The sequence below is a fragment of the Camponotus vicinus genome, unplaced genomic scaffold, assembly GCF_025532165.1.
Source record: "Camponotus vicinus isolate PSW18456_S1 unplaced genomic scaffold, iyCamVici1.0 SCAF_1, whole genome shotgun sequence".
NCBI classification, from domain to species: domain Eukaryota; kingdom Metazoa; phylum Arthropoda; class Insecta; order Hymenoptera; family Formicidae; genus Camponotus; species Camponotus vicinus.
Window position 1 is genome coordinate 20,339,858 of NW_028141945.1, and position 25,751 is coordinate 20,365,608.

At 27.8% G+C, this 25,751-nt stretch overlaps 1 protein-coding gene and 1 pseudogene across 6 annotated transcripts; both read right to left on the bottom strand.

Moving 5' to 3' along the window:
* On the bottom strand, nucleotides 1-25,692 carry LOC145959416 (proto-oncogene tyrosine-protein kinase ROS-like). 5 transcript variants are annotated; one of them, XM_083078263.1, is made up of 11 exons: nucleotides 8,192-8,386; nucleotides 7,475-7,542; nucleotides 6,519-6,657; nucleotides 5,849-5,942; nucleotides 5,384-5,710; nucleotides 4,895-5,200; nucleotides 3,266-4,674; nucleotides 1,932-2,042; nucleotides 1,541-1,758; nucleotides 744-1,217; nucleotides 1-510 (listed from the first exon to the last, which is right to left on the bottom strand). In XM_083078263.1, the coding sequence occupies exons 2-11, from the start codon at nucleotides 7,499-7,501 to the stop codon at nucleotides 163-165; spliced, it is 3,453 nt and encodes a 1,150-aa protein (XP_082934389.1). In that variant the 5' UTR covers nucleotides 7,502-7,542; nucleotides 8,192-8,386; the 3' UTR covers nucleotides 1-162. The 5 variants fall into 5 exon arrangements, with proteins under 5 accessions (XP_082934389.1, XP_082934388.1, XP_082934387.1 ...); XM_083078262.1 differs by having other exon boundaries at nucleotides 8,287-8,369; XM_083078261.1 differs by having other exon boundaries at nucleotides 7,475-8,386.
* Nucleotides 20,774-24,998, bottom strand: LOC145959417 (proto-oncogene tyrosine-protein kinase ROS-like; annotated as a pseudogene). Its single transcript, XR_014435029.1, has 3 exons — nucleotides 23,828-24,998; nucleotides 21,422-21,895; nucleotides 20,774-21,190 (listed from the first exon to the last, which is right to left on the bottom strand). The product of XR_014435029.1 is annotated as a proto-oncogene tyrosine-protein kinase ROS-like (transcript).
* Nucleotides 25,693-25,751: the final 59 nt, after the last annotated feature.

Here is a 25,751-nt window from a genome sequence, read left to right on the forward strand (position 1 = left end):
TAAGATTAAAAAATTTCTTTTATTTTCATTGATAAATCTAATATTAAGATTAAACCTAAAAATAACAGAATCAATTTAGAAATATTCTAGAAATATTTTTTCTACATTAAGATTTATTGAATCGTTTGGAAAATAAGATAAACATTAATGTAATTATATCGGCTAAATAATATCGACTGGACTCAATAAGGCATCTTCCATGTTCTCTCTTAATGCTATAATATTTTTCAGACAAAATTCGAAATTTGGTCTAGCATCCGCTGTACTCCAGCAACGTAACATCAACTGGTACAATGGTGACAGACAGTTAAGAGTCATCGGTAACCTGCCTCCATCACGTACATAATTTATCACTTCTTTATCAGTCTTGGCAATATAAGGTTTCTCACCCAACGATGTAATTTCCCATATTAATACCCCAAATGACCAAACATCGCTTTGAGAAGTAAATATTTCAATCATCAAAGATTCGGGTGCCATCCAGCGAATAGGAAACCAACGTTCTCCTTTCTAAAACATGATTTAAACAAAAATTTAATTTTCTGATTCAAGTTGTTCATTTTTAGAAAATGTGTAAAATGAAAAAACGTTCATTTTTATCTCTTGTTTATATAAATAAAAACTATTTATATTCTATATTACTTAAAGAAACAATGCACGATACTATTATGATAAAAAAATTGAAAGTATTTTCGAAAGAATTAATTTTTTAGTCATTAAATTTTTTTCATAATTGTATTTACCACGCGATAATAATCATTTTTGTAGATATCTCTAGATAGTCCAAAATCTCCAATTTTGATGATACGATTCTCGCGATTTCTCGAAGATACTAAACAATTGCGACATGCTAGATCTCTATGTACGAAACGCAACTCTTCCAAGTAGCAACAACCTCGCGCAACATCTTCGCACATGGCGAGCAAATCCTGCAAACGCAAAGCAGACGAATCTGACGCTTCCAAATTTCGACAATCTCTCAAATATTTTAACAGATCACCAGTTTCCATCAATTCCAACACTAGTAAAGGAGAATCCCCATCTAAACAAACGGCCAACAATCTTAATATATGTTTGTGTCGAAAATTATTCATAAGCTTGGCTTCCTTTAACAATTTCTTTTTCTCATGGGAAGAAGCATCTTTCCGAAGCGTTTTTATTGCAATGGATATCTCTGTGCCCGATTTTTCTAAGTTCTTCATCTTTCCTTGAAACACCTGCGAAATATTTCACACAAATTTACATGCGTACTTTATTAGAAATTGTATAGTGTAATGTCAAGTAATATTATATTAAATGTATATTTTACTTTATATTAAATGTATAGAGTAATGTCAAATAATATTATATTTTACTTTATATTAAATAATTCAACGAAAAGTATATAATAAAGTGCATGTTTGTTGTCTCATCTAAATTTTATATTACTTATAATCTATTATAAAAATTTATGTAATTTATATCTTTATTAGAAAATACATATCTGTTTTGTTGATTCAGAAATTAATTTGAAACATTGCTTGAAAAAATTAATTTTTACCATTCCGAATGCGCCGCTACCAATAAGTTTTGTAAATGTAATTTGTTTACGTGCGATTTTAGTTATCGCACATTCATCCGGATTATAATGTAACATAGGACTGTAAATCGTATTGAATGGGGTGTATTGGCAAGGTACTTCATGTAGAATCTCCAATTCTATATCGGTCATTGTTGAAGACAAAAATTGTTCATTATTACTTCTGCGTTGACGATACACTGTTATAAAATTTCGACTTAATTATGTAATAATATGTATTATAAAATTTTTCGTCTTTTAATAAATTTATTCGTTTACTTTTATATAAGTAAATTACTATTTTCAGTAAATTTTTAGATATATATGTATAATCTACAATTCAAAAGTCGATACCTACATCAAATATACTTACAACAATAAAAGTAGCAGAGGCAGATTATAGTACTAACTATAACGATCAAACTTAACATCAATAGTAGGTAATATTTTGTCTCTGTTATTCCAGGAATATTCGAAATATCACCTATATTACGCAAAAATATAATTTTAATATCTTCGTGTATGTGTGTGTTTTTAAAAATTTATTTTTACTTATAACTTTATTATAAATATTTAATTTTTTTAAATTTTAGGCCTATTCATATCTAAAAAAATCAGCACATAATATTATAATATCTATGCAGCACAGAATATTACAACTACTTTGCAACAATGTTGCAATATCACAAATTGCAATGCAACATTACGAAAACATTGTAGAAATATAAATTAACAAAATATCAGTTAGATATTAGCAATACGATATTTATATTTCAGAAGCATTGCAAAACTGTAACACTCTTTAATTTATCTATAAAAATAATGTACTAATATATTTTTTTATGTTTCCATATATGTCCGACGATTTTTAATTTTTTGCAGAAGTCAAATGAATTAATGACACAGATATCAGTAAATATAATTTTAAGCTAAAGATAAGCATTGCTATTTTTTTATTAAAATATAGATAACATTTTATATCAATGTTACAATATATTTTAGACATATTTTCACTTCATGTACGAAAATGATATTAATCTTCAAAGATAATATATCTTTTTATTATATTAAGAATAGGTACTATTACATCTATTATTGTATTTTTCTATGCATTTTTATGTATTTTTCACATTCAAATATATATAATTATAACGGATTTTTAAAATTTTTAAATAAAAATATAATTAGTGATGTTTAATTAATTCTATAACTAATATTCATATGTGTATAAAGTACCCATTATAAGAGTATATAGAACATTTAAAATAAAAAAAAGTGATTCGTAAGTAAGACTAAAGTAATTTGTATAAAAATATAATATTTTATCTTATATGATTATGTTTAAATATAATTTTGCAATGTATTATCTTAGATATGATTATCTTAGATATTGGAAACTTCTATTTATATCAAGCTTTTTAATTTAATTATATGTTTCGAAGATATTTATTCATCAAAATCAAAAATATTTTATACGTAATAATATTAAATGATTGCAATAACATTGCATTCTTTCCAACATATTACACTGTAATATTGCTATAATATTTCATTGCAAAAAGCGAACATCTTAATTTCATCACAATCTTATAACAATGACTCAGCAGAGTTTCGCAATCGATTTACAATATTGCAATGTTTCAATGAAATTATTCTTTGATATATCTGCAACCTTATTGTGCTCTATGGGTATTTTCGTTTGCTTACCAAGTGTTGAAAAAATAAATTTTCCATCAGCCGGCCATGTAAAATTTTCCTCATATTCGGGATATCTCAATATCAAGCGAAACTTATATGAAGTTCGCGATTGTAAATTTCCGACATGGTATGTTACTTCTTTGTTATAATTCATTTTAATATCATTCGTTGTTTGCCACTCTTCTGTTGCAACATCTTTGTACTCTAGTGTAGAAAAGACTGTCAGATTAATGTTTGAGATCCATGAAATGTCCATGCTATTTATGTTGACCCCACTCAAAGTAATATTGTTTGGTTCTGAGTATATGTGAACGATCTCGTTTAAACTCTCGTTGTAGAAATCGCTGAAATTAACTGGATACACACGCACGTATATCAAATAATCTTGTACTGGTAGCGACAAGTTAATCTTTGTGAAAAATCTGCCGTCTTCCATACGTTTCGGCACTTTGATAATTGAAAATTGTTTACTCTCTTGTTGCGTTCCGTTCATTAACTTCCAATGCACTTCGTAGATCACGGCCACGCGATTCACTTTCTTGGGTGGCATCCAATGAACTACTGCTATAGTAGGCGTCAAAGCTAGAACACTTATGTTTTCTGGTGCATTAAGCTTAGTTTTTATTGGTATCACATTCGAATCGAATGGATTTATTGATAATTGGTCAAAGTAAAAATTGCTTAAAGTAAACTTCAACTTGTACTCTGTAAATGGGGTTAAGTTCTGAATCTTGTAATATCGCTCGCACGTCACATTGAATTTTTCAAACTTGTTGAGATTGTTGTTTAAACAGCTTACGGAGATGTTATATATAGTAGTTGGTAAATTATATCTTTTGCATCCACTCTTTACAACCGGCTCCGGAAGTTTTACAATGATGCTGTTTGTCGTTGCAGTCACATTCTCAAAATTATAAACTTTTTCGTAAGGTATCAGACATCTCATTGGAGGATATGGTTGTAAGGATTTATCAAAAGCGTAAATTTTATCAATCATATTTTTATTTTCGCCTATTATCTCTTCAAAATATTTGTCTGCATTTACGCTCTTGAGACTTGCGTATTTCTTTTTCAAAACGCCGATAGTACGCGAATTATGTTCTAAAATGTAAATGTTTGTTTTGTCAATCGTCATATAATGGAATAGGATCTTATCACTTATGTATCTCCTGTCTAAAATCATATTGCACACAGAAACGTTAATGTCTGTCACAATTATGTGATCTCGACTTAACCAGTAAATTAACGGCTCCTCATTATTCATGTTATCAATTATCATATCACGAAAAGAATACATATAATGAAATAGGCAAAAGGATGCATTTATCTGAACAATTTGCTCGTTTTTTCCATCGAGATGATATTTCATCATATCATATTCTCGGTTCTTCCGATTGTATAATGTGCGATATAAAATTCTAAAAAATATATAATTATTTTACTCATTACAAAACATTATTTTAACAAAAACAGAAACTTATATGTAGTGAAAATTCGAAATTCCTATAATTATATAATAACACTTTTTTTTTACTTATGATCTTAATTATAAAACCACGTAAAATTACAGAAAAGTTACAAATTTGCTTAAATCTTTAATGGAAAATTATTTTTTCAGGTGAACGGTGGTAAACGTACCCCATAGACGGTGATACATGTAAATGAACTCCATTAACTCTTTCTTTGAAAATCTCATCAAATTTAATTATGCCATTTTCCCACATTGTTAAGTCGAACTTTCCAATGTAAGAGTTGTCAAAGTCTCGATAGGTTATATATAGATTTCTTGCAACCCAGTCAAGGCAGCAATCATATAGATATTTATCAAAGCTAGCTATTTTAGTGATTTTATTTTCATTAATCTTCAGTGTCATTAGGTCTTTTCCGACACTCCAATAAATTCTATGTTCTTGTATCGAATAAACGACATCCATTATTACAAATCTGAAAAAAAGGAGTCAACTTTAATTGTATAGTAAAAAAATTATAGTTGAAATTTCTAATTTTATAGTTATTACTGCTATAATGTTGATAATAATAAACTTGTGCATAATAATAATAACTTTAACTTTATAGTTAGTGTTAAAAATAATTTATGATAATTATAACTATTTTTTTTATACGTACCCTGAAATTACGAAATTAGTAATGTTTAAATCCATGTCCCATATTTGGATACTTCGACCCGTTGTGAGTAATAATTTAGGTATTGAATTTTCATGTGTAGTCGACACATTGATTAAATCCGTGTAAGGACCAGCAATAATTTTAGTATGCGCACGTACTCGAAAATAATATGTCGTGTTAGATGTTAGATTGTGAACCGTGTGCTCCAATTTTGTAGTTGTGATATTTTTATCCTCGCAGATTTGAATCTCTTTTAAGTCCTCGATGAAAAAACATTGCACTGTATACCCTTGTATTATTTCATCGGTAAAGTTAGGTTGGTTCCATCTATAAAAGAATAACATTTCAGTCTTTTTATATTTAGTAAAATTATAATAGAATTAACATTTTGATATATTTATGTCGTTGAATTTAAGAAAAGAGACAAAAATGAAAGAATACAAACTGAGAATTTAGATTCTTTACCTCAATGTCACAAAAATGTCGTTTACTTTTTCTGTGAATTGACTGTCGAATTGTACAAATGCTCTGAGAAATGTTGGCTTGTTCAAATTGCTTTCTAGAGAAGATTGTACATATTAACATAATCATATTAATAATTATGTGGATATCTCAGTAAATCAGAAAGAATAATTTAATGTGAAAATAAGGAAAAGAGGAAACATAAATCTAAATTACAAAATATGAAAATTGGCACAGTATTGATCTTTAAAAAATAAAATAATATAAAAAATTTTTGCGTCATTTAAGACTTAGAAATGTAATTGTTAATACATAGCAAAAACGAATAAATAACTTTTAATAAAATGACAAGTACTTTTCGAAAAATTCCTATAGTTTAAGAAATTAGAAGTATGATATTTGCGATTGCTTTAAAACCAAGTAGCAAATTAATAAAATTGACTTTACCTTAAATCATGACAATTTTTACATACAATGTTATATTCATATTATATTTTTCTATTTCTTTTTTCAACAGAATATAGAACTTATATTCTTCCCACTAGAAAGTATTTTTAGATTTGTGTGATTTCACTCTCTCTTGAATTTAAATCGTATATATATTTAAATTATATTTATAATTTTCCGTCGTAGATTTTTTCATTGATGTTTTGTGCATTTTTTTGCAACTTACCGATAGATTTTGGGATCAGAGAATTACTTGCAAGTGGAACCACATCGACTTCTCGCTTATTTCTCACAGTCATACTATCAGAATAACTCCGATCAGATTTCAAATTTCGATGATCACTTTTTTCGAACATTGAAATATCCTTAAATAAAGTATAACGTACGAAAAGAATTAAGTGAGTATCATTGAGATAGAAACGCAATTGTTTTTGGTGCTTTTAATGTGTGCTAAGATTATATAAATTATAAAATTAAACCATTACAAATTACCATTTGTTTAATTAATAATATCGGTTTGATATATATACTATTCCTAATTGATAATATGTTAAATACAATGTAATTTTATTTTTGCTAAATCAATTTTTTATTCTTTTTTAAAATATCCTGTATATCAAGCTTGTATATCAAGATTCATATTTCAAAAGGGAAGTCATGCAATAGGTTAATAAAAGTCAATAAGGATTTATAACAGCTACTTGTAGCAAATAATATAAGTGTAAGCTGAAAGTGTAGCTCTTTGCAATTGAAATAATTTTGCATAACAATTTGATTCTTTCATGATAGGTTAGTTAACTCTTCTCCAATTTTACTGTAACTCAAAATTCTTTTCAAAAATTTGCTCGATATCATTAAAGTTTTAATAATGTTTGTACTTCGAAAATAAAAATGTTAAAAATATTCTTTCTTTACAAAATAATACAGTCAAATTTTAAAATACCGTTTTAATTAAATTTAATATACTATATAACATCCATTTTTGTAAACAAAATTTCGAAACATTATCCATCTTTTTTCTACAACATCGTACATACTTTTTACTTTTATATTGAATTGTTTTATTTTATCTTATCTTATTATATAGATAGAATATATAATTTACTATCATTCATTTTTAATTACACTACTAACTGCAATAACATTCAATTGTTTCTTAATCAAGCGAAAAATATCTCTTACCTGCGTGAAATTTAAATCCGGACACATGGGAACACTTTCTTTCTGGGGATTGTTTGAAGTGGTATAATCTGTCGGCATAAACGTGATAGTTGCCTTTGTGAGTACTAAACTTTTCAATAATACATATAAAATTGTTCCAAACATAATTTGCATTTTTCGTAAACGTTTCGGAAACTCAATCGATTTCCATTCAATCCTCAATTAATTGTTTTTCTCACTTTACTAGTTCTGATCTGATGTCAATCGAATTGATATTGATTCACATATATACATATATTTTCGATAAATTCCTTAAAACTCAGTTTTAACGAATCGCAAGTTATTATCTTCTAATGTTATGTTTTTAGATTTCTTTTTATGTTCACGATCACAATATATATCTTAAGATTAAATTAGAGAATTCTTAGTAAGTAAATAATTTCTATTTCTTTTTTTAGGAGAACAAATGACAATGCAAAATGGTATATATTCATTGGATTGTATCGCGAATACAGGAATATAATTATTATCAGCTTTCCTTTTTCATTAATATTATAATAGAAAAGCAATCCATAAAAGAATAACCACAATCAAATTACAAACTATTAAAGAAGTTATAGAATTATAGATATTGTAACATTTTCAGCTATATTCAAGCTCACGCAGCGTGTAATCGAATTCACTTCAATATTTGCTATATCTTTTATCAAATATGTAATTATGACAATTAGTTCGTACGATTGTGTTACTACAATTGTGCTACTACGTATGCTTTTCAAAATCCATTATTGGTGAGTAAAAATCGGTATATAAATCCACTCTTTGTACATAACTTTTTGTGATATTCATATAATGCAGTTTGAATCAAACGATAAGTAACGCGGTAGCGTGTTTTGGCTAGCGATCACAATAGTAACTGACTTCAAATAATCAATCTGATCATGTATTGCCATGACTCAGAGACCGGATCTTGATGCCGTTTTCCTCTCTCCAAGTGCATGCTAGCGGCCGAGCGTCGCAAAAAGCAGTACGGTCTATGCCGGTCTAGTGATGGTAGCAAAGAGAGCACCGTCGCGTAGAAAAAGAAAATATAATAATTTATTATATTATTTTATACTTTATATTATATATATATATATATATATATATATATATATATATATATATAATTTTTTATATTATTTTATATATTATGTATAATATTAAATAAACATATATTCTATGTTAATATATATATATATTTTTTTTGCCCTCTTTGCTACACCATCACTAGACCGGCATAGACGGTACTGCTTTCCGTGGCGTTCAGCCGCTAGCATGCACTTGGAGTGGGGAAAACGACACCAAGATCCGGATTCTGGTCATGACGTCTTATTAGCTGCATTCCGTTGTAATTTATTTTTCTCTACGGAAATACTTGGCGTTATTCCAAAAGGAATTAAAATCTTTAAAAATTGTTTGACAAAAAGGTATATGTATAAAACAAAAATACTTCTATAAATAAAAATAATTATATGTATATATAATTGTTTAATTTGAATTTTATATATTAAACTTTTTATATTAATTTATTTCTGAGTATCTTCTCTTTGGCATAAGAAAAACATTTATTATATAAAAAAGTATTCTGATTATAAGAAAAGTAATAATGGACTTAAAAAAAGTGATTTACACGTTTTCTGTACATTCACATAATGCATTTTGAATCAAGCGATACGTAACACGGCAGCGTTTTTACACTAATATAAATAAGTATACAATAAATGTACAATAGCACGTAAATAACTAAAGTAAATAAAATAATTAATTCTACGAGCTATTATCGTTATTTGTACTGAATAATCTTATATAATAACTTATATAACTTTATAATTAATATAATATAATATATTATAACAACTTATATAGTATTAATTTCTTTATTATTTAAATTATACTACTGTAATTTTATATATGACAACCTTTATAATATGCACTAGTGTACATTATTGCATAAAACTAAATTTTCTCTTTTTCTCGCTATAAAATCAATTGCTTTATTTCTAAAAGATTGGAACAAACACGTTAATCACATTTTGTTAAATAATATTGAAAATAATTATGTGATATTAACCGGTCTCCTCTTGTGACTCATTCAGTCCATTCATATATAAAATGATATATAACATTTTTATTTCCAAAAATGTTTTTGTATTATTAAAGAGACATTCTGCATAAGAATATTTTTAATAATTTAAACAACTGTTTATATAATGTTTACTTTAAATTAATGCACAATAATATATATATTTTCAAATATTTATAAATTTATAAAAACTTATTCTTATTTATAAAAACTTATTCTCTTTAAAAATAATATAAGTACGTAAAAATTTATATATATAATTTGAAATAGAAAAAAGCTCCAAAACATAATGTAAAAGACTTGAAAGAAAATTACAATTGTATGTGTTAATATTTATGAATTTACAGAATAGTTGATACTAGTTAATACATTAAAGCGCAAATCTTATATAAGATGCAAAAATATGCATGTCGAATGTTTAATGAAATATCGTAAAGAACAAACATTCCAATATTAATATCTGTTTACAATTTATTCCTCTCAATAATTAATTTATTTATATCAGCTTGATAATATCTACTGGATTCAATAAATCATCTTTTCAATGTCACTTCTTAGAAATATAATATTTTCGAGAAAAAATTTGAAGTTTGATCTAATTTTCGCTGTATTGCAACAACAGAGTATTAAAATCAATGGATAGTTAATTCTTTAACTACCATCAATTGTTGTCATCAAAAGACGGCGAAACATTTTATGAAACACAGCTGTCGTCAATAATTACTTCATGTGCTGTGATGCCGAGATCGCCTATTTCAATTTCAATTTTAATGATTCTGTTTATGTGATGTTATCTCGGGTCTGCAATTATTTATTTTATTGATTCAATAATTCATTTCATTTATTTATATTACGAATCTCTCTCTCCCTCTCTCCCTCATTCTAAATTATCTAAATTATTTAAATTTTTAAATTATATTAGTATAACATATAAAATATTCTGGATTTTATTTTAATATACTTAAAATATCTATAAAAAGTTCTCGTATTAATTAATACTTTTATACAGATAGTAATATTTTATAAACTGCTTCACAATAATATATTATTTAGATATTTTATGCATAAAACTCCATGATGAATCATTTAATAAATAATCAATTTTAATCAATAAATTAAAATACTTCTATAATTTAATATTCCGCGTTAGTGTATATTTTATAATATATAAAATATTTCAGCAACGAATTATCGATAATACAATGTTCGACTTTGGCAATATAAAATCTAAACAGTAGCGCGCTATGTTAGGGCTTTGTCATCATTCGCACGGTGACACTCGAGTGATAAAGTAGTGGTACGAAACGCCTCGTATATTGTAATTTAAACATGATTACGATTAGTATCGAAACATAATTTGCTATAATTATTAATAATTAAAAATTAATTAACTTTTGATAAACGACATGAAACTGTTCCGCAACGATAAATCTTTATCAAATCGCAAAATCATTCATTACTGCGAATAAAAATTGAAACAGGCGATACATACAAGAGGATAAGAGAATTAATTATGTTATGATCTTTCGATCATTGATGCTTATTATAATAATATTTCTTTAAAAAAATATTATAATTAAATATATTTTGACCAATGTTTTAAATTTTCTTAATCGGCAATCCTTGTTAATTAAACAATAGGCCGCGCAGAACGTATGTCCAGTACGGAACGTGCATGGGCGCGCGGTTTAGAGCTTCGTGCTCAAGTCGGCTTAGTGATGATCACGCTCTACTTCATCAAGTGATTCGGGCCGAATCGGTTAGAACTCGATCGATTGCTCGGAATGGTCGTCAATGAGTCTTTTAAAATGCAAAATTAAATATTATAGAATTTGACTTCGGAAAAGCGCGGTAAAACAATCGAATAAATTCAAATAATTAGCTCCGTGATGAATTGTTTAATAGATAATCAATTTTAATCAATAAATTAAAATACTTCTATAATTTAATATTCCGCTCGTGTATATCTTATATTATATAAAATATCAGGAACGAATTATCAATAATATTATGTTCGACTTTGACGACGTAAACAATAGCGTGCTATTGTTTGTATGTTATGGTATTGCTATCATTTGCTCGATGATGTTCGAGCAGTAAAGTTTAGATATTTTCCGATATCTGTGGGCGCAGTGTAATATTAATTATCTACGGGTAGTATAGATTTAATTACAATGCGATATTTTACGATATTTTGCGATATCTTGGGGCGCAGAGTATTATTCTGTATCTAGGAGTAGTTTAGGTTTATTTACATTGCGATATTTTGCGATATTTGTGGACGCAGTGTAATATTAATTATCTAGGGGTAGTTTAGGTTTATTTATATTGCGATATTTTGCGATATTTTGCGATATCTGGGGGCGCAGAGTATTATTCTGTATTTAGGAGTAGTTTAAATTTATTTATATTGCGATATTTTGCGATATTTTGTGGCGCAGTTTTATATTCTCTAAAGAAAATATCTAAAATAATGATGCGGAATGCTTTGTATGTTAATTAATTGTATAATAAATAATCGTTTAATTAATCTATAAATTGGAAAACTTCTACAATTTTTTTTTTTTTTTTAATATTTTCATATATACGTATATGTTACAGTACGTAAAATATTTTGGCAATGAATTATCAATAACACGGTGTTCGACTTTGGCAATATAAACAATAGCGCGATATTGTTTATATGTTACGGCTTCATTATCATTCGCACGGTGACACTCGAGCAATAAAGTAATGGTTCGAAACGCTTCGCATATTGTCGAATATTTTTTCTAAATACGATTGAAATTAGTATCGAAACATAATTTGAAATAATTATTAATAATTATAAATTAATTAACTTATGAGATAAAGGACATGAAACTGTATCGCAACGATATATCTTTATCGAATCGCAATCATTAATTACTGTGAATAGAAATTGAAACAGGGGATATATAAAAGCGGATAAAAGAATTAATTTTGTTATGATCTTTCAATTATTGATGCTTATTATAACAATTTACTAACGATACTTATTGGAATTAAATAAATTTCGACCAATGCTTTAAATTTTTTTAATCGACAGTCACTCATAGAATATTTCAACAATAAATTATAAGTATAAGTCGACCTTGGCGATATAAACAGTACTATGGTAATGTTTTTGACTTACGGTCATTCGCACAGTAACCTTGAGCAGTAAAGTAGTGGTGTGAGACGTTTCATATATTTTCAAATTCTTTCCTTTCATAGTCGACCTTGGCGATATAAACAATACCGCGGTAATGTTTCTGACTTACGATCATTCGCGCAGTGGCTCTTGAACAGTGAAGTAGTGATGTGAGACGTTTCATATATTATCAAATTCTTTTTCTAAACACAATTGCAAGTGCAACGAGGAACTTTTCGTAAATGAGTGTAAGGGCAATGAGGAATTCAAATAAGTGCAATGAGGATTGAAGTGCCACGAGGAAAAAGCGAAGAAAGCAAAAGAAAAAAGGAGGTTTTGGAAATGGATGGATCAATAAGATACGATGTAAGTCATTAATATAAATTATTTATCACATTCATTATTTATTATATTGTTACGTCCCCGCGTCCTGTCCCCGTGGATCTATTCGCTACCCGTTGAATTCTTTCGGCGGGAATTACGTCGACGGAAGAAGATTGTTTCTGCGCGCGTTGTCAAGATGTTATAAACAACGACTGTCAGAGAGTCTGTCAGAGAGAATCTAATATATATAATACATATATATAAAAAATATTCCGTTTTATTTTAAAATAATTAAAGCGTTTAAAGTTTTTTATTAATTAATGTTTTCAGATACTTGTTATATTTTACAAAATATTTCATATTAATATATTTATTTAAATATTTCATACGTAAAAAAATAGAAACTTTTATTTATCATATTTTTAAAAGTTTATATCTAAGAAATATAAATTATTTTGTAATTAGGCAATTTAAAATATTAAAATATATCTATTTAAAAGTAAAAATTAATTGCGCGCAATAATTAGTTTTAAAATCAATTATTTTGAACATAGCTTTACATAGATTTTCTATCTTTTATATTTTTATTTATCGTTTATATTTGCGAATTTAAATTTATAGAGTATATTGCAAAATAAATTTCACAAATTATATATTATATTATAATATATATAAAATTATATATAATATAACCCTCCCATTGGGTACACCTTGTCGGGGTGGGAGGGCTTAGTACTTGGATGGTGCCTTGAGGTTTATCATAAATTTTTCTATTTAGGATAAATCTTAAGGAGCCTGAAGGGGAAGCTAAGTACCCTTTCGCGTCGTCGGTGCCGTCAACGTGCCGCGGACGGCGACGTTTCGTCACCGCGTTTTCACGTTGTAGCATTCTCGCGTTATCGCGTTTTCGCGTTTTCAAAATCCCAATTTCATTGTTGTCACGAGTCTCTACTTCCGATACCAATTAACTGGGATGTTTCGAGTTTGCACACGTTGCTATGCAACATACACTCGTGCTTCGTGCTTCGTCAAGTGATTCGGCCCGAATTGGTTAGAACTCGATCGATTGCTCGGAATGGTCGTCAATGAGTTCCTTCTTTTTGCTCGTCTACAGCCACACGCACTGCGTGTGTTAACCCTGTCGAGGAGTCGAGTGGATTCCCCTAGGCACGATTTTCGCTCGATAAAAGGGGTTGCCTCCCCATTTTCTAAATTGCTGAATGTTAGCATTTAAAAAATGTGGGTATCCTCTTCTTTTGCCGTCTACCAGCCTGGTGTAGCATATAGCAACCGCGAGAGGCATAATATGTCCGGGCGGAGCACCTGAAATCGTGCTTAGCGGGTCCAGGTTCGATACGAGATAGGATAATTATGCGCGAGAAAGAGTTGGTGAACTTCATTTTCCTCTAATTTCGTCAATCGTTTCGTCTTCTTTCCGGTTTGGACTTAATCTTTGCTCGTTGTATCGTTGCATTCCCGACCTGTTGACTCGAAGCGTGAGCTCTCGTAAGTGAAATGGGATTTTCGCTCGTATCGAAACTGGGAGTGCCGTCCAAAGTATATACGTATTAAGTATATACATCGCGCGATCAAATATAAAATTTTTAATCGCATCGAAATAGTGCGGAAACCGTTCAGTATCGCGCGTAAAATAGCGGAAATAGCGATATAAAAATATCGCTCGCGAGTGCGGGAGTGCCGTTAAAAGTATCGCGCGCCAACAACATGAGAGGAGGAGGGGGCCTGGGAGAGGTATTTTGCATCGGCGGAACAACCTGATGGTGAATATCTATTATTTGTATATTAATTGTTATAAATCGTTAACTTGTTATAAATGAACAATAATTCGATCTTATTATTTAAATGAATTAAAGAGAAAGATTTTTATAAAAGTCATAAAATTTTCTATTTAAAAAACAGTTTCAAAAATTTATAAAATTTTTCCATACGTGTTTATCTGCTTATTATTTTACACATCGGATATAAAATTCCGCGCGACAAAATTTTTTTAAATATTGATTGCATTTTGTGAGCATTGTTATAAATGAATTTTATATTTGTATGTTACAGACAACTAGCTTAGATAACAACAACTCCGCTGTTGCGCATCAGTGTCGGTGAGTGAGAAAAACTTTTATTTAACTTTAAGGTAACGGATTCGTAGAGATTGTAGATGTAGATGTAAATGTAGATTGTAGATTGTAGATAAATCCGTTGCCTTAAAATGGATGAGCTAGAATGGATTAAATTAAATAAATTAATAAAATAATTAAATTAAATTAATTAAATTAAATTAAATAATTTCAATAAGTTCTTTCGAACTTATGCTTTGCATCTATTGCGAAAATATATTAAAATATTAATTAAAATAATAATTTGACATATAGGGTTATGTCAATTATTATTCCCGCTACTTCGACATGTCTCCAACTCAAATTACTATATTTCCCTATTCGGATGCTTAGAACGAATCTTATTGGTGAATCATTTTTGCTTCTTAGTTCCGCTCGCAGCCAATGAGAGAACGTATCGGCGAAATAATATTGTTTTTTCGCTTTTTATTAATAGAATAAAGAATAATAATTATATGTTTTAAACCATCCTTGGTTAATAAAAAATTGATGTGCAACAGATGCACCGAACTATGTTATTGTTATCGAGAAAAGCTGTGAGTATCGATCCGAGCTTGGTGAAACGCATACTCCCTCCGTCTTTTGCCAACCGTAGGTTGGCAGCAGTCGGGAGTAAAAAGAAGAGATCAAGAAAAGATTTTTTTTGTAAAAATTTTGTCCAATTTATTAAGTAAAGAACACGCATTAACAATTTTATCAATTTTATCAATTTTTGATGCTAATTTATTCTTATAATACGCACTTATCTTCTAATTCCTCATAGCTCATCCATCGTAGAATTTGTTTGTAGATATTGTTTTTAAACTTTACTTTAATATAAAGCCAAATGATGAATTAATTAAATAATTTGTAATATGATAAATACACACATTAATTTTATATTTTATTATAAAATATAATATATAGAAATTTGTAGTAATTTGGGTTTATTTCAGTTAAAATAAAGTTATATTCAATATTTAACGATCGTGAAATCGAACAATCGTTACTAAATGAGCGTAAATATTTCACGCTCTTTTGCCGGTAATTATCCCGCCAAAAGAAGGAGTTTTTATCTCCTTCTTCGATCTCTGATTAGAGATCGAGAAAGAAAGTGGCCAGGATCAACGAAAGGTAGGTTCAACTGGCCTGAAGAGCAGTTAGAGTACGCAGTTAGAGTACGCGGTTAGGGCACGCGGTTAGGGCACGCGGTTAGGGCACGCGGTTAGGGCATGTAATTAGGGCACGTGATTAAAATATATACATGATTAGGTTAGGTGATGATTAGAAATAGGTTTCACAAATCTCGAATAATTTTAGTTAATCAGGAAGTAGGGTTGTTAGGACTATATTAAGTAAGATCATTAGAATTCTTCTTTTAATATTAAGGTTGTCAGGACCATTAAGATCATTAGAATTCTTTAATAGTAGGGTTATTAGGGCTATATTAGGTAACAATCATTCTTTCTTTTAATATTCCAATAATCTTAGAGGTAAATTAAAATTATTTTAATTAAGTTGAATTTATTTTTAAAAATGTAAAAATAAGTATAACATGGTTTAAAAATAAAAATGTGTTAAAAATGAAATTTAAATTATCTTCAGGAATATTAAAGAAATTGCATAATTATTAACGTTTAAGAAATATCTTAACATGTTATATTTTATTTTAAAACTTAAAAATATATGTGTATTAAGTCAAACATTAAAACCAAATGTTAATGCTATCAATATCAAATTATTGATGTTATTAAACATTTAAATAAATCGAATATTATTATTTGATATTAATAGCATTATAAATTTGTAAATTATAAATAGTTATAATTGTATTTTAATTATAATCTAATATTGATATTTTAATTGTAAAATACAATACAATTATGACTATAATTATATTAAATAAAATTGTATTTACGATTGTAAATTCTTACGTAAATTACAAGAAAAATTATCGAAAGTATACGTCTAATGATTACATAATAGTAATTAATATATATATATAACAGTAATTCATTAAATTAAAGTATTTATTTCTATAGTATATATTTTTGAAATATTCATAAAAGAGTAATTGTTTGTATTTCCATATCAAAGAGTCATTAATAAAATTGGAAAATTTTTATATAAAATATAAAAATTCGATGCTAAATTAATGATTAAATACAAGCTTTACAAAATTTGACGAACCCCTTCGTTACAGAATCGCGAGTCAATTATTATAAATTTAATGATATGCTTTCCGTTAAACTTATCTATTATATTTTTGAATTCTATATCGCGCGGAACTAAATATTCGTAAAATAAATTAATAAATTATGATTGCGAAAATACCGTGCTCGTTTTTTTCGCGTCCTTATACAAGATTGTCGTTTTAATACAAGAATTTTATCGCTGTCCCCCATTTTATGTCCCTCTCGTCAGATATTATTGCTAAATATTGTTAATTAAATATAAAGAAATATCGAATAAGAGTGTGAAGATTTGATGTGAAAAGTCAACGATTAAATATTAGCTTCAAAAAATTTAACGATCACCTTCGATATTATATAGAATCGCGAGTTAATTATTATGAATTTAATAATTTGTTTTTTCAGTTATGTTTGTATATTTACGAATTTCGTATCGAAAAATATTTATAAATAAATTAATAAATTACGGTTGCGAAAACACCATGTTTTTCCCGCGTTCTTAGACGAAATTGTCGTTTTAATAAAAGAGTTATCGTTGTTTCTTTCGTTAAATAAACGTTAATGAAAGTTGCGTGGCTCGTATCGCCGAGCAGTTTTTTCGAAACGATTTTTATCATGGAGAATTATTTCTCATCGGTTTTTGTGAGATCCATTCGCGACGTCTAGTTCGGTGCCCTGTTGAAAATTGGGGATTTTTATTGTAAGATTGGAACTAATGCCAGGTTTTCCTGGCAATTTCCGAAAGCAATGATTTTGGTAGTAATTCAACGACGAACGCCATATGCTTCTTTAAAGTCGAATTAAAATAACATATATTTAGATGAGAGAAATGAATCTTTTCTTTTTTTCGTTAAAAATGTTCTATTATTATTAGGATTGGTATTATTATTATCTAATGCCAGAACGATTTAATAGTAGATTAAATATAGATATAGCGTTGTGTATAAATTTCTATTTTTCAAGTAATTTCAAATTGTAATTAGGTTTTATTAACTTCTTTGAGAAAAATGGTTACGAACGAATATATTTTATTAATTAATATAATTATCCTTTTATTAATATAAATAATTTTATTAATATAAATATCCTTTTTGAAACATTATTTCTAGGTATTGGGAATATTAATGTTAGTTTTTAGTTTCTTTTAAGAAACTATTTATAGGTATTGGACATCCATCGCCATTTTAGAACATTAGTTTTTAAATATATGCCATTTTATATATGTATGTATAATAAAATACATGCGCAAATTAACGTATCCAAAATATTTTTCTAATTTTTATTAATATTATATATTATATATACGAAATTATATATGAATGTTACATAAAATGTACGAATACTTAAAAATTTCGAGACAAATCGAATGGGTACCCCTATATCAGTAAGATATTGATTAAAAGAAAAAAATTATTAATTTAAACGTTATAAGAATAAGAATCTAGAGAATTATTCTAGAATTAATTAATTAAAATTATTTGATTTATTTTATTTTGCAAACTATTCCAATTGAAATTTTAAATCTTGCTGTTATCGGGTTCGATTCGTTTTGCGCGCGCGAAAAGGTACCCAAAAATTATTATATGTGTTCGCACATTCAACACAAACTCTAATGATGCATTGGATTTTATTATTTATAAATGTAATCGTTCGTAATCACATTTCTATAAAAAATTGTTATATCCACTTAATTTTCAATAAAGAAATATATTTCTTAATAATGGAAGAACATGTTTTCTGACGTGAATATCAATTTCGTGAATTGAAAATAATGATGATTATTAACGATAATTGTCGTTGATTTATTACTGAAATCATTGCTATTGGGAATAGTCCGGAAGATCCGGGATTCGTTCCCTCCTACAGTAAAATTCCCGATGTTCAATGGATCACTTAACTTTTCTTCGCAGATTGATCTTGCGAAATCTGATATAGAAACAAGATGTTAATCTTTCCCCATTTTTAAAATCGCTCCTCTTTTTATTACCGGTTTGTCACCCGCGTATCTGATGGCTTCGATTATTATATTATAAAAATTATACGCAATATGAATATTTTGAATATTATCGATTTATTTATTCGTCGCGTTTTCTCGCGAATTTTAAATCGCGATTTAATTGTTGATTTACATCGAAGCTCATTTTATTTTTTCGCGTTTTGAATATTTTCTTTGATAATCTACACAAAACGCGCCAGTAATGCAAATATTTTCTTCTACAATCGAAGAAATGATCAATAATTTTATTAATGACTCTTTTGATCATGATTATATACGTTACATAAAACTTATTAAATTCTATTAATGCATATCGATTATTAACGATAAATGTCGCGTAATTAATCATCGCTAATCAGGCTTGTCTGGACTATATAAAAATTTTAGAAAATTTCATATTATACGTATATTTTGGACATTTTCGCGTAGTAAATTATTCCATGTAATAACTTATTTTGTATTAAGTTTCAAATTATATTTTATATTCACTTTTGTATTAAAAGAAAATAAAATGTATTGAAAGAAAATAAAAGTAAAATTAAAAAAAAATTTTTCCTCCTCGATGTATCTCCACCTTAACGGAGGCATTTGCCGGGTGAAGAGGTTTGCGTACTCTCGTGAACCTGAGACCTATGCCGGTAGTAATGTACGTCGATATTCATATAGATTATTCTTATATTTAAGATCATTTTAAGCATATTCTTAGATCGCGTCTTAAGATTTCGTTCAGTTATTAAAATAGTTGTACAACATTTTCCAACTTACTTAAGACGATCTTAAATATAAGAGTGAATTATGAAAATCGGCCGTAGTTACTGGTAGGGTTACCCATGCCGGACAAGTCGAAGGGAAAGAATCAGACTAAGAGAGATACCAAAATTATATATATATATATATATATATATATATATATATATATATGTTATATTAATTACATTAATACTTTTGAATAAAATGAAAGAAAAAGAGACAGTAATCGAGAAAACAGATAAAAGGCAATTACAGTGATTTGAATATATCTTAAACCTGAGTGATTTAAATATTCCGATGAACTCCATAGGAAGGAATAAGCATGACAAGTGATGATAATCTTTATGATGTTAACATAAAAGAATACAATAAACCATATAATAATCTAAGAACTCGAAGAAGAAAATATATTGAATAGAAATGCATAGTGACTAGAAATGATTAGAAACTAAAAGACTGTGTGCATACACAACCTACTTATTAATAATAATACTATTTTGTAATTATATTAAATTTTATAATTTAGTTATATAAAGCACATTAAGCTTAAAAAATATTATGCTGATATGAAAATTATAATAAAAATATATAAATAATGACTATATTATAATAGTACATATGAATTCTTTATATTTTATATAAAAAAAGAGACATTTAAAATATTTTGCAACATCTATATATTTTTCCTACATTAAGATTTATCGAATCGTTCGGAAAAGAAGATAAACATTAATTTAATTATATCGGCTAAATAGTATCGACTGGACTCAGTAAGGCATCTTCTATGTTCTTTCTTAATGCTATAATATTTTTCAGAAGAAATTTGAAATTTGGTCTAGCATCCGCTGTACTCCAGCAACGTAGTATCAACTGGTACAATGCTGACGGACAGTTAAGAGTCATCGGCCTCCAGCACGGACATAATTTATCACTTCTTTATCAGTCTTGGCAATATAAGGTTTCTCACCCAACGATGTAATTTCCCACATTAATACCCCAAATGACCAAACATCGCTTTGAGAAGTAAATATTCTGATCATCAAAGATTCGGGTGCCATCCAGCGAACAGGAAGCAAATCTTCTCCTTTCTAAAACATGATTTAAAAAAAAATTAAATTTTCTCGTACAAGTTGTTCATTTTTACAATATGTGCAAAATGAAAAACGTTCATTTATCTCTTGCTATATATAAATAAAAATCATTTGTATTCTATGTTACTTGAAGAAACAATGCGCGATACTATTATGATAAAAAAATGGAAAGTATTTTCAAAAGAATTCATTTTTTAATCATTAACTTTTTTTAATAATTGTATTTACCACGCGATAATAATCATCCTTGTAGATATCTCTAGCTAGTCCGAAATCTCCAATTTTGATGACACGATTCTCGCGATTTCTCGAAGATACTAAACAATTGCGACACGCTAGATCTCTATGTACGAAACGCAATTCTTCCAAGTAGCAACAACCTCGTGCAACATCTTCGCACATGGCGAGCAAATCCTGCAAACGCAGAGCGTGCGAATCTGACGCTTCCAAATTTCGACAATCTCTCAAATATTTTAAAAGATCACTAGTTTCCATTAATTCCAACACTAGAAACGGAGAAATCCCATCTAAACAAACGCCCAACAATCTTAATATATGTTTGTGTCGAAAATGATTCATAAGCTCGGCTTCCTTTAACAATTTCTTTTTCTCCTGGGAAAAAGCATTTTTCTGAAGCGTTTTTATTGCAACGGATATCTCTGTTACCGATCTTTCTAAGTTCTTCACCTTTCCTTGAAACATCTGCGAAATATTTCACACAAATTTACATGCGTACTTCATTGGAAAATGTATATAGTTTAATGTCAAGTAATATTATATTTTACTTTATATTAAATAATTCAACGAGAAATATATAATAAAGTGCATGTTTGTTGTCTCATCTAAATTTTATATTACTTATAATCTATTATAAAAGTTCATGTAATTTATATCTTTATTAGAAAATACATATCTGTTTTGTTGATTCAGAAATTAATTTGAAACATTGCTTGAAAAAATTAATTTTTATCATTCCGAATGAGCCACTACCAATAAGTTTTGTAAATGTAATTTGTTTACGTGCGATTTTAGTTATCGTACATTCCGGATTATAATGTAACGTAGGACTGTAAGTCATTATTACTTCAAGTTCATTATTACTTCTGTGTTGACGATACACTGTTATAAAATTTCGACTTAATTATGTAATAATATGTATTATAAAATTTTTCGTTTTTTAGTAAATTTATTCGTTTACTTTTATATAAGTAAATTACTATTTTCAGTAAATTTTTAGATATATATGTATAATTTACAATTCAAGTCGATACCTACATCAAATTTACTTACAACAATAAAAGTAGCAGAGGCAGATTATAGTACTAACTATAACGATCAAACTTAACATCAATAGTAGGTAATATTTTGTCTCTGTTATTCCAGGAATATTCGAAATATCATCTATATTACGCAAAAATATAATTTTAATATCTTCGTGTGTGTGTGTTTTTAAAAATTTATTTTTACTTATAACTTTATTATAAATATTTAATTTTTTTTTATTTTAGGCCTATTCATATCTAAGAAAATTAGCACATAATATTATAATATCTATGCAGCACAGAATATTACAACTACTTTGCAACAATGTTGCAATATTACAAATTGCAATGCAACATTACGAAAACATTATAGAAATATAAATTAACAAAATATCAGTTAGATATTAGCAATACGATATTTATATTTTAGAAGCATTGCAAAACTGTAACACTCTTTAATTTATCTATAAAAATAATGTAATAATATATTTTTTTATGTTTCTATATATGTCCGACGATTTTTAATTTTTTGCAGAAGTCAAATGAATTAATGACACAGATATCAGTCGAGTAAATATAATTTTAAGCTAAAGATAAGCATTGCTATTTTTTTATTAAAATATAGATAACATTTTATATCAATATTACAATATATTTTATGATATATTTTTACTTCATGTACGAATACGATATCTTTTTATTATATTAAGAATAGATACTTTTATATTTATCATTTTATTTTTTAATGCATTTTTATGTTTTTTTTATGCAAATATATATGTGATTGTAACAAATTTTTAAAATTTTTAAATAAAAGTATAATTAGAAATAAATGTATAATTAATTCTAATTAATGTTTGTATTTGTATCTGATTATATGAATATATACGATATTTCCAATAAAAAAAGTGATTCATATAAGTAAGAGTTTAAAGTAATTGTGTATCCAAAATATAATATTTTATGTTATATAATTGTTTAAATATAATTTTGCAATATATTATCATAGATATGAAGTCATTGCAAGCTTCTATTTATATCAAGCTTCTATTTATTTCAAGTTTCTATTTATATTAAGCTTTTTAATTTAATTATAAAGTTTCCAAGATATTCATCCATCAAAAACATAAATGTTTTATACGTAATATTATTAAATGGTTGCAATGACATTATATTCTTCCAAATATATTACACTACAATGTTGCTACAATATTTCATTGCAAAAAGCGGACATCTTAACTTCATTTCAATCTTATAACAATGACTCGGCAGAGTTTCGCAATCGATTTACAATATTGCAATGTTTCAATGAAATTATTCTTTGATATATCTGCAACCTTATTGTGCTCTATGGGTATCTTCGTTTGCTTACCAAGTGTTGAAAAAATAAATTTTCCATCAGCCGGCCATGTAAAATTTTCCTCATATTCGGGATATCTCAATATCAAGCGAAACTTATATGAAGTTCGCGATTGTAAATTTCCGACATGGTATGTTACTTCTTTGTTATAATTCATTTTAATATCATTCGTTGTTTGCCACTCTTCTGTTGCAACATCTTTGTACTCTAGTGTAGAAAAGACTGTCAGATTAATGTTTGAGATCCATGAAATGTCCATGCTATTTATGTTGACCCCACTCAAAGTAATATTGTTTGGTTCTGAGTATATGTGAACGATCTCGTTTAAACTCTCGTTGTAGAAATCGCTGAAATTAACTGGATACACACGCACGTATATCAAATAATCTTGTACTGGTAGCGACAAGTTAATCTTTGTGAAAAATCTGCCGTCTTCCATACGTTTCGGCACTTTGATAATTGAAAATTGTTTACTCTCTTGTTGCGTTCCGTTCATTAACTTCCAATGCACTTCGTAGATCACGGCCACGCGATTCACTTTCTTGGGTGGCATCCAATGAACTACTGCTATAGTAGGCGTCAAAGCTAGAACACTTATGTTTTCTGGTGCATTAAGCTTAATTTTTATTGGTATCACATTCGAATCGAATGGATTTATTGATAATTCAAAGTAAAAATTGCTTAAAGTAAACTTCAACTTGTACTCTGTAAATGGGGTTAAGTTCTGAATCTTGTAATATCGCTCGCACGTCACATTGAATTTTTCAAACTTGTTGAGATTGTTGTCTAAACAGCTTACGGAGATGTTATATATAGTAGTTGGTAAATTATATCTTTTGCATCCACTCTTTACAACCGGCTCCGGAAGTTTTACAATGGTGCTGTTTGTCGTTGCAGTCACATTCTCAAAATTATAAACATTTTCGTAAGGTATCAGACATCTCATTGGAGGATATGGTTGTAAAGATTTATCAAAAGCGTAAATTTTATCAATCATATTTTTATTTTCGCCTATTATCCCTTCAAAATATTTGTCTGCATTTACGCTCTTGAGACTTGCGTATTTCTTTTTCAAAACGCCGATAGTACGCGAATTATATTCTAAAATGTAAATGTTTGTTTTGTCAATCGTCATATAATGGAATAAGATCTTATCACTTATGTATCTCCTGTCTAAAATCATATTGCACACAAAAACGTTAATGTCTGTCACAATTATGTGATCTCGACTTAACCAGTAAATTAACGGCTCCTCATTATTCATGTTATCAATTATCATATCACGAAAAGAATACATATAATGAAATAGGCAAAAGGATGCATTTATCTGAACAATTTGCTCGTTTTTTCCATCGAGATCATATTGCATCATATCATATGTACCATTCATCACATTGTGTGATAGGGAATATAAAATTCTAAAAAATATATAATTATTTTACTTATTATAAAGCATTATTTTAACAAAAACAGAAACTTGTATGTAGTAAAAATTCGAAATTGTTATAATTATATAATAACTTATTATTTTTTTTACTTATGATATTAATTATGAAACGTAAAATTATAGAAAAATTACAAATTTGCATAAATCTTTAATGGAAAATTATTTTTTCAGGTGAACGGTAGTAAACGTACCCCATAGACGGTAATACATTTAAATAGTTGATAAAAATTTTTGTTTTAAAAATCTCATCAAATTTAATTATGCCATTTTCCCACATTGTTAAGTCGAACTTTGAAATACAATAGTAGCCTGACCCTTGATCGTAGGTAAAATATAGATTTCTTGCTACCCAGTCAATGCAGAGATTATTTAGATAATGATCTAAGCTAGCCATTTTTGTGATATTATTTTCATTAATCTTGAATGTCATTAGGTCTCTTCGTGTTATCCAATAAATTCTATTGTCTTGTATCGAATAAGCGGCATCTA

Bases quoted from the DNA above. Each gene is read 5' to 3' on its own strand.
- LOC145959416 (XM_083078261.1), bottom strand. From the start codon at position 7,627: ATGCAAATTATGTTTGGAACAATTTTATATGTATTATTGAAAAGTTTA. The intron at 5,201-5,383 runs GTACGTATAAAA...CCTTTTTTTCAG, and splicing joins ACTAATTTCGTAATTTCAGG to ATTTGTAATAATGGATGTCG. The intron at 4,675-4,894 runs GTACGTTTACCA...TATATTTTTTAG, and splicing joins CATGTATCACCGTCTATGGG to AATTTTATATCGCACATTAT.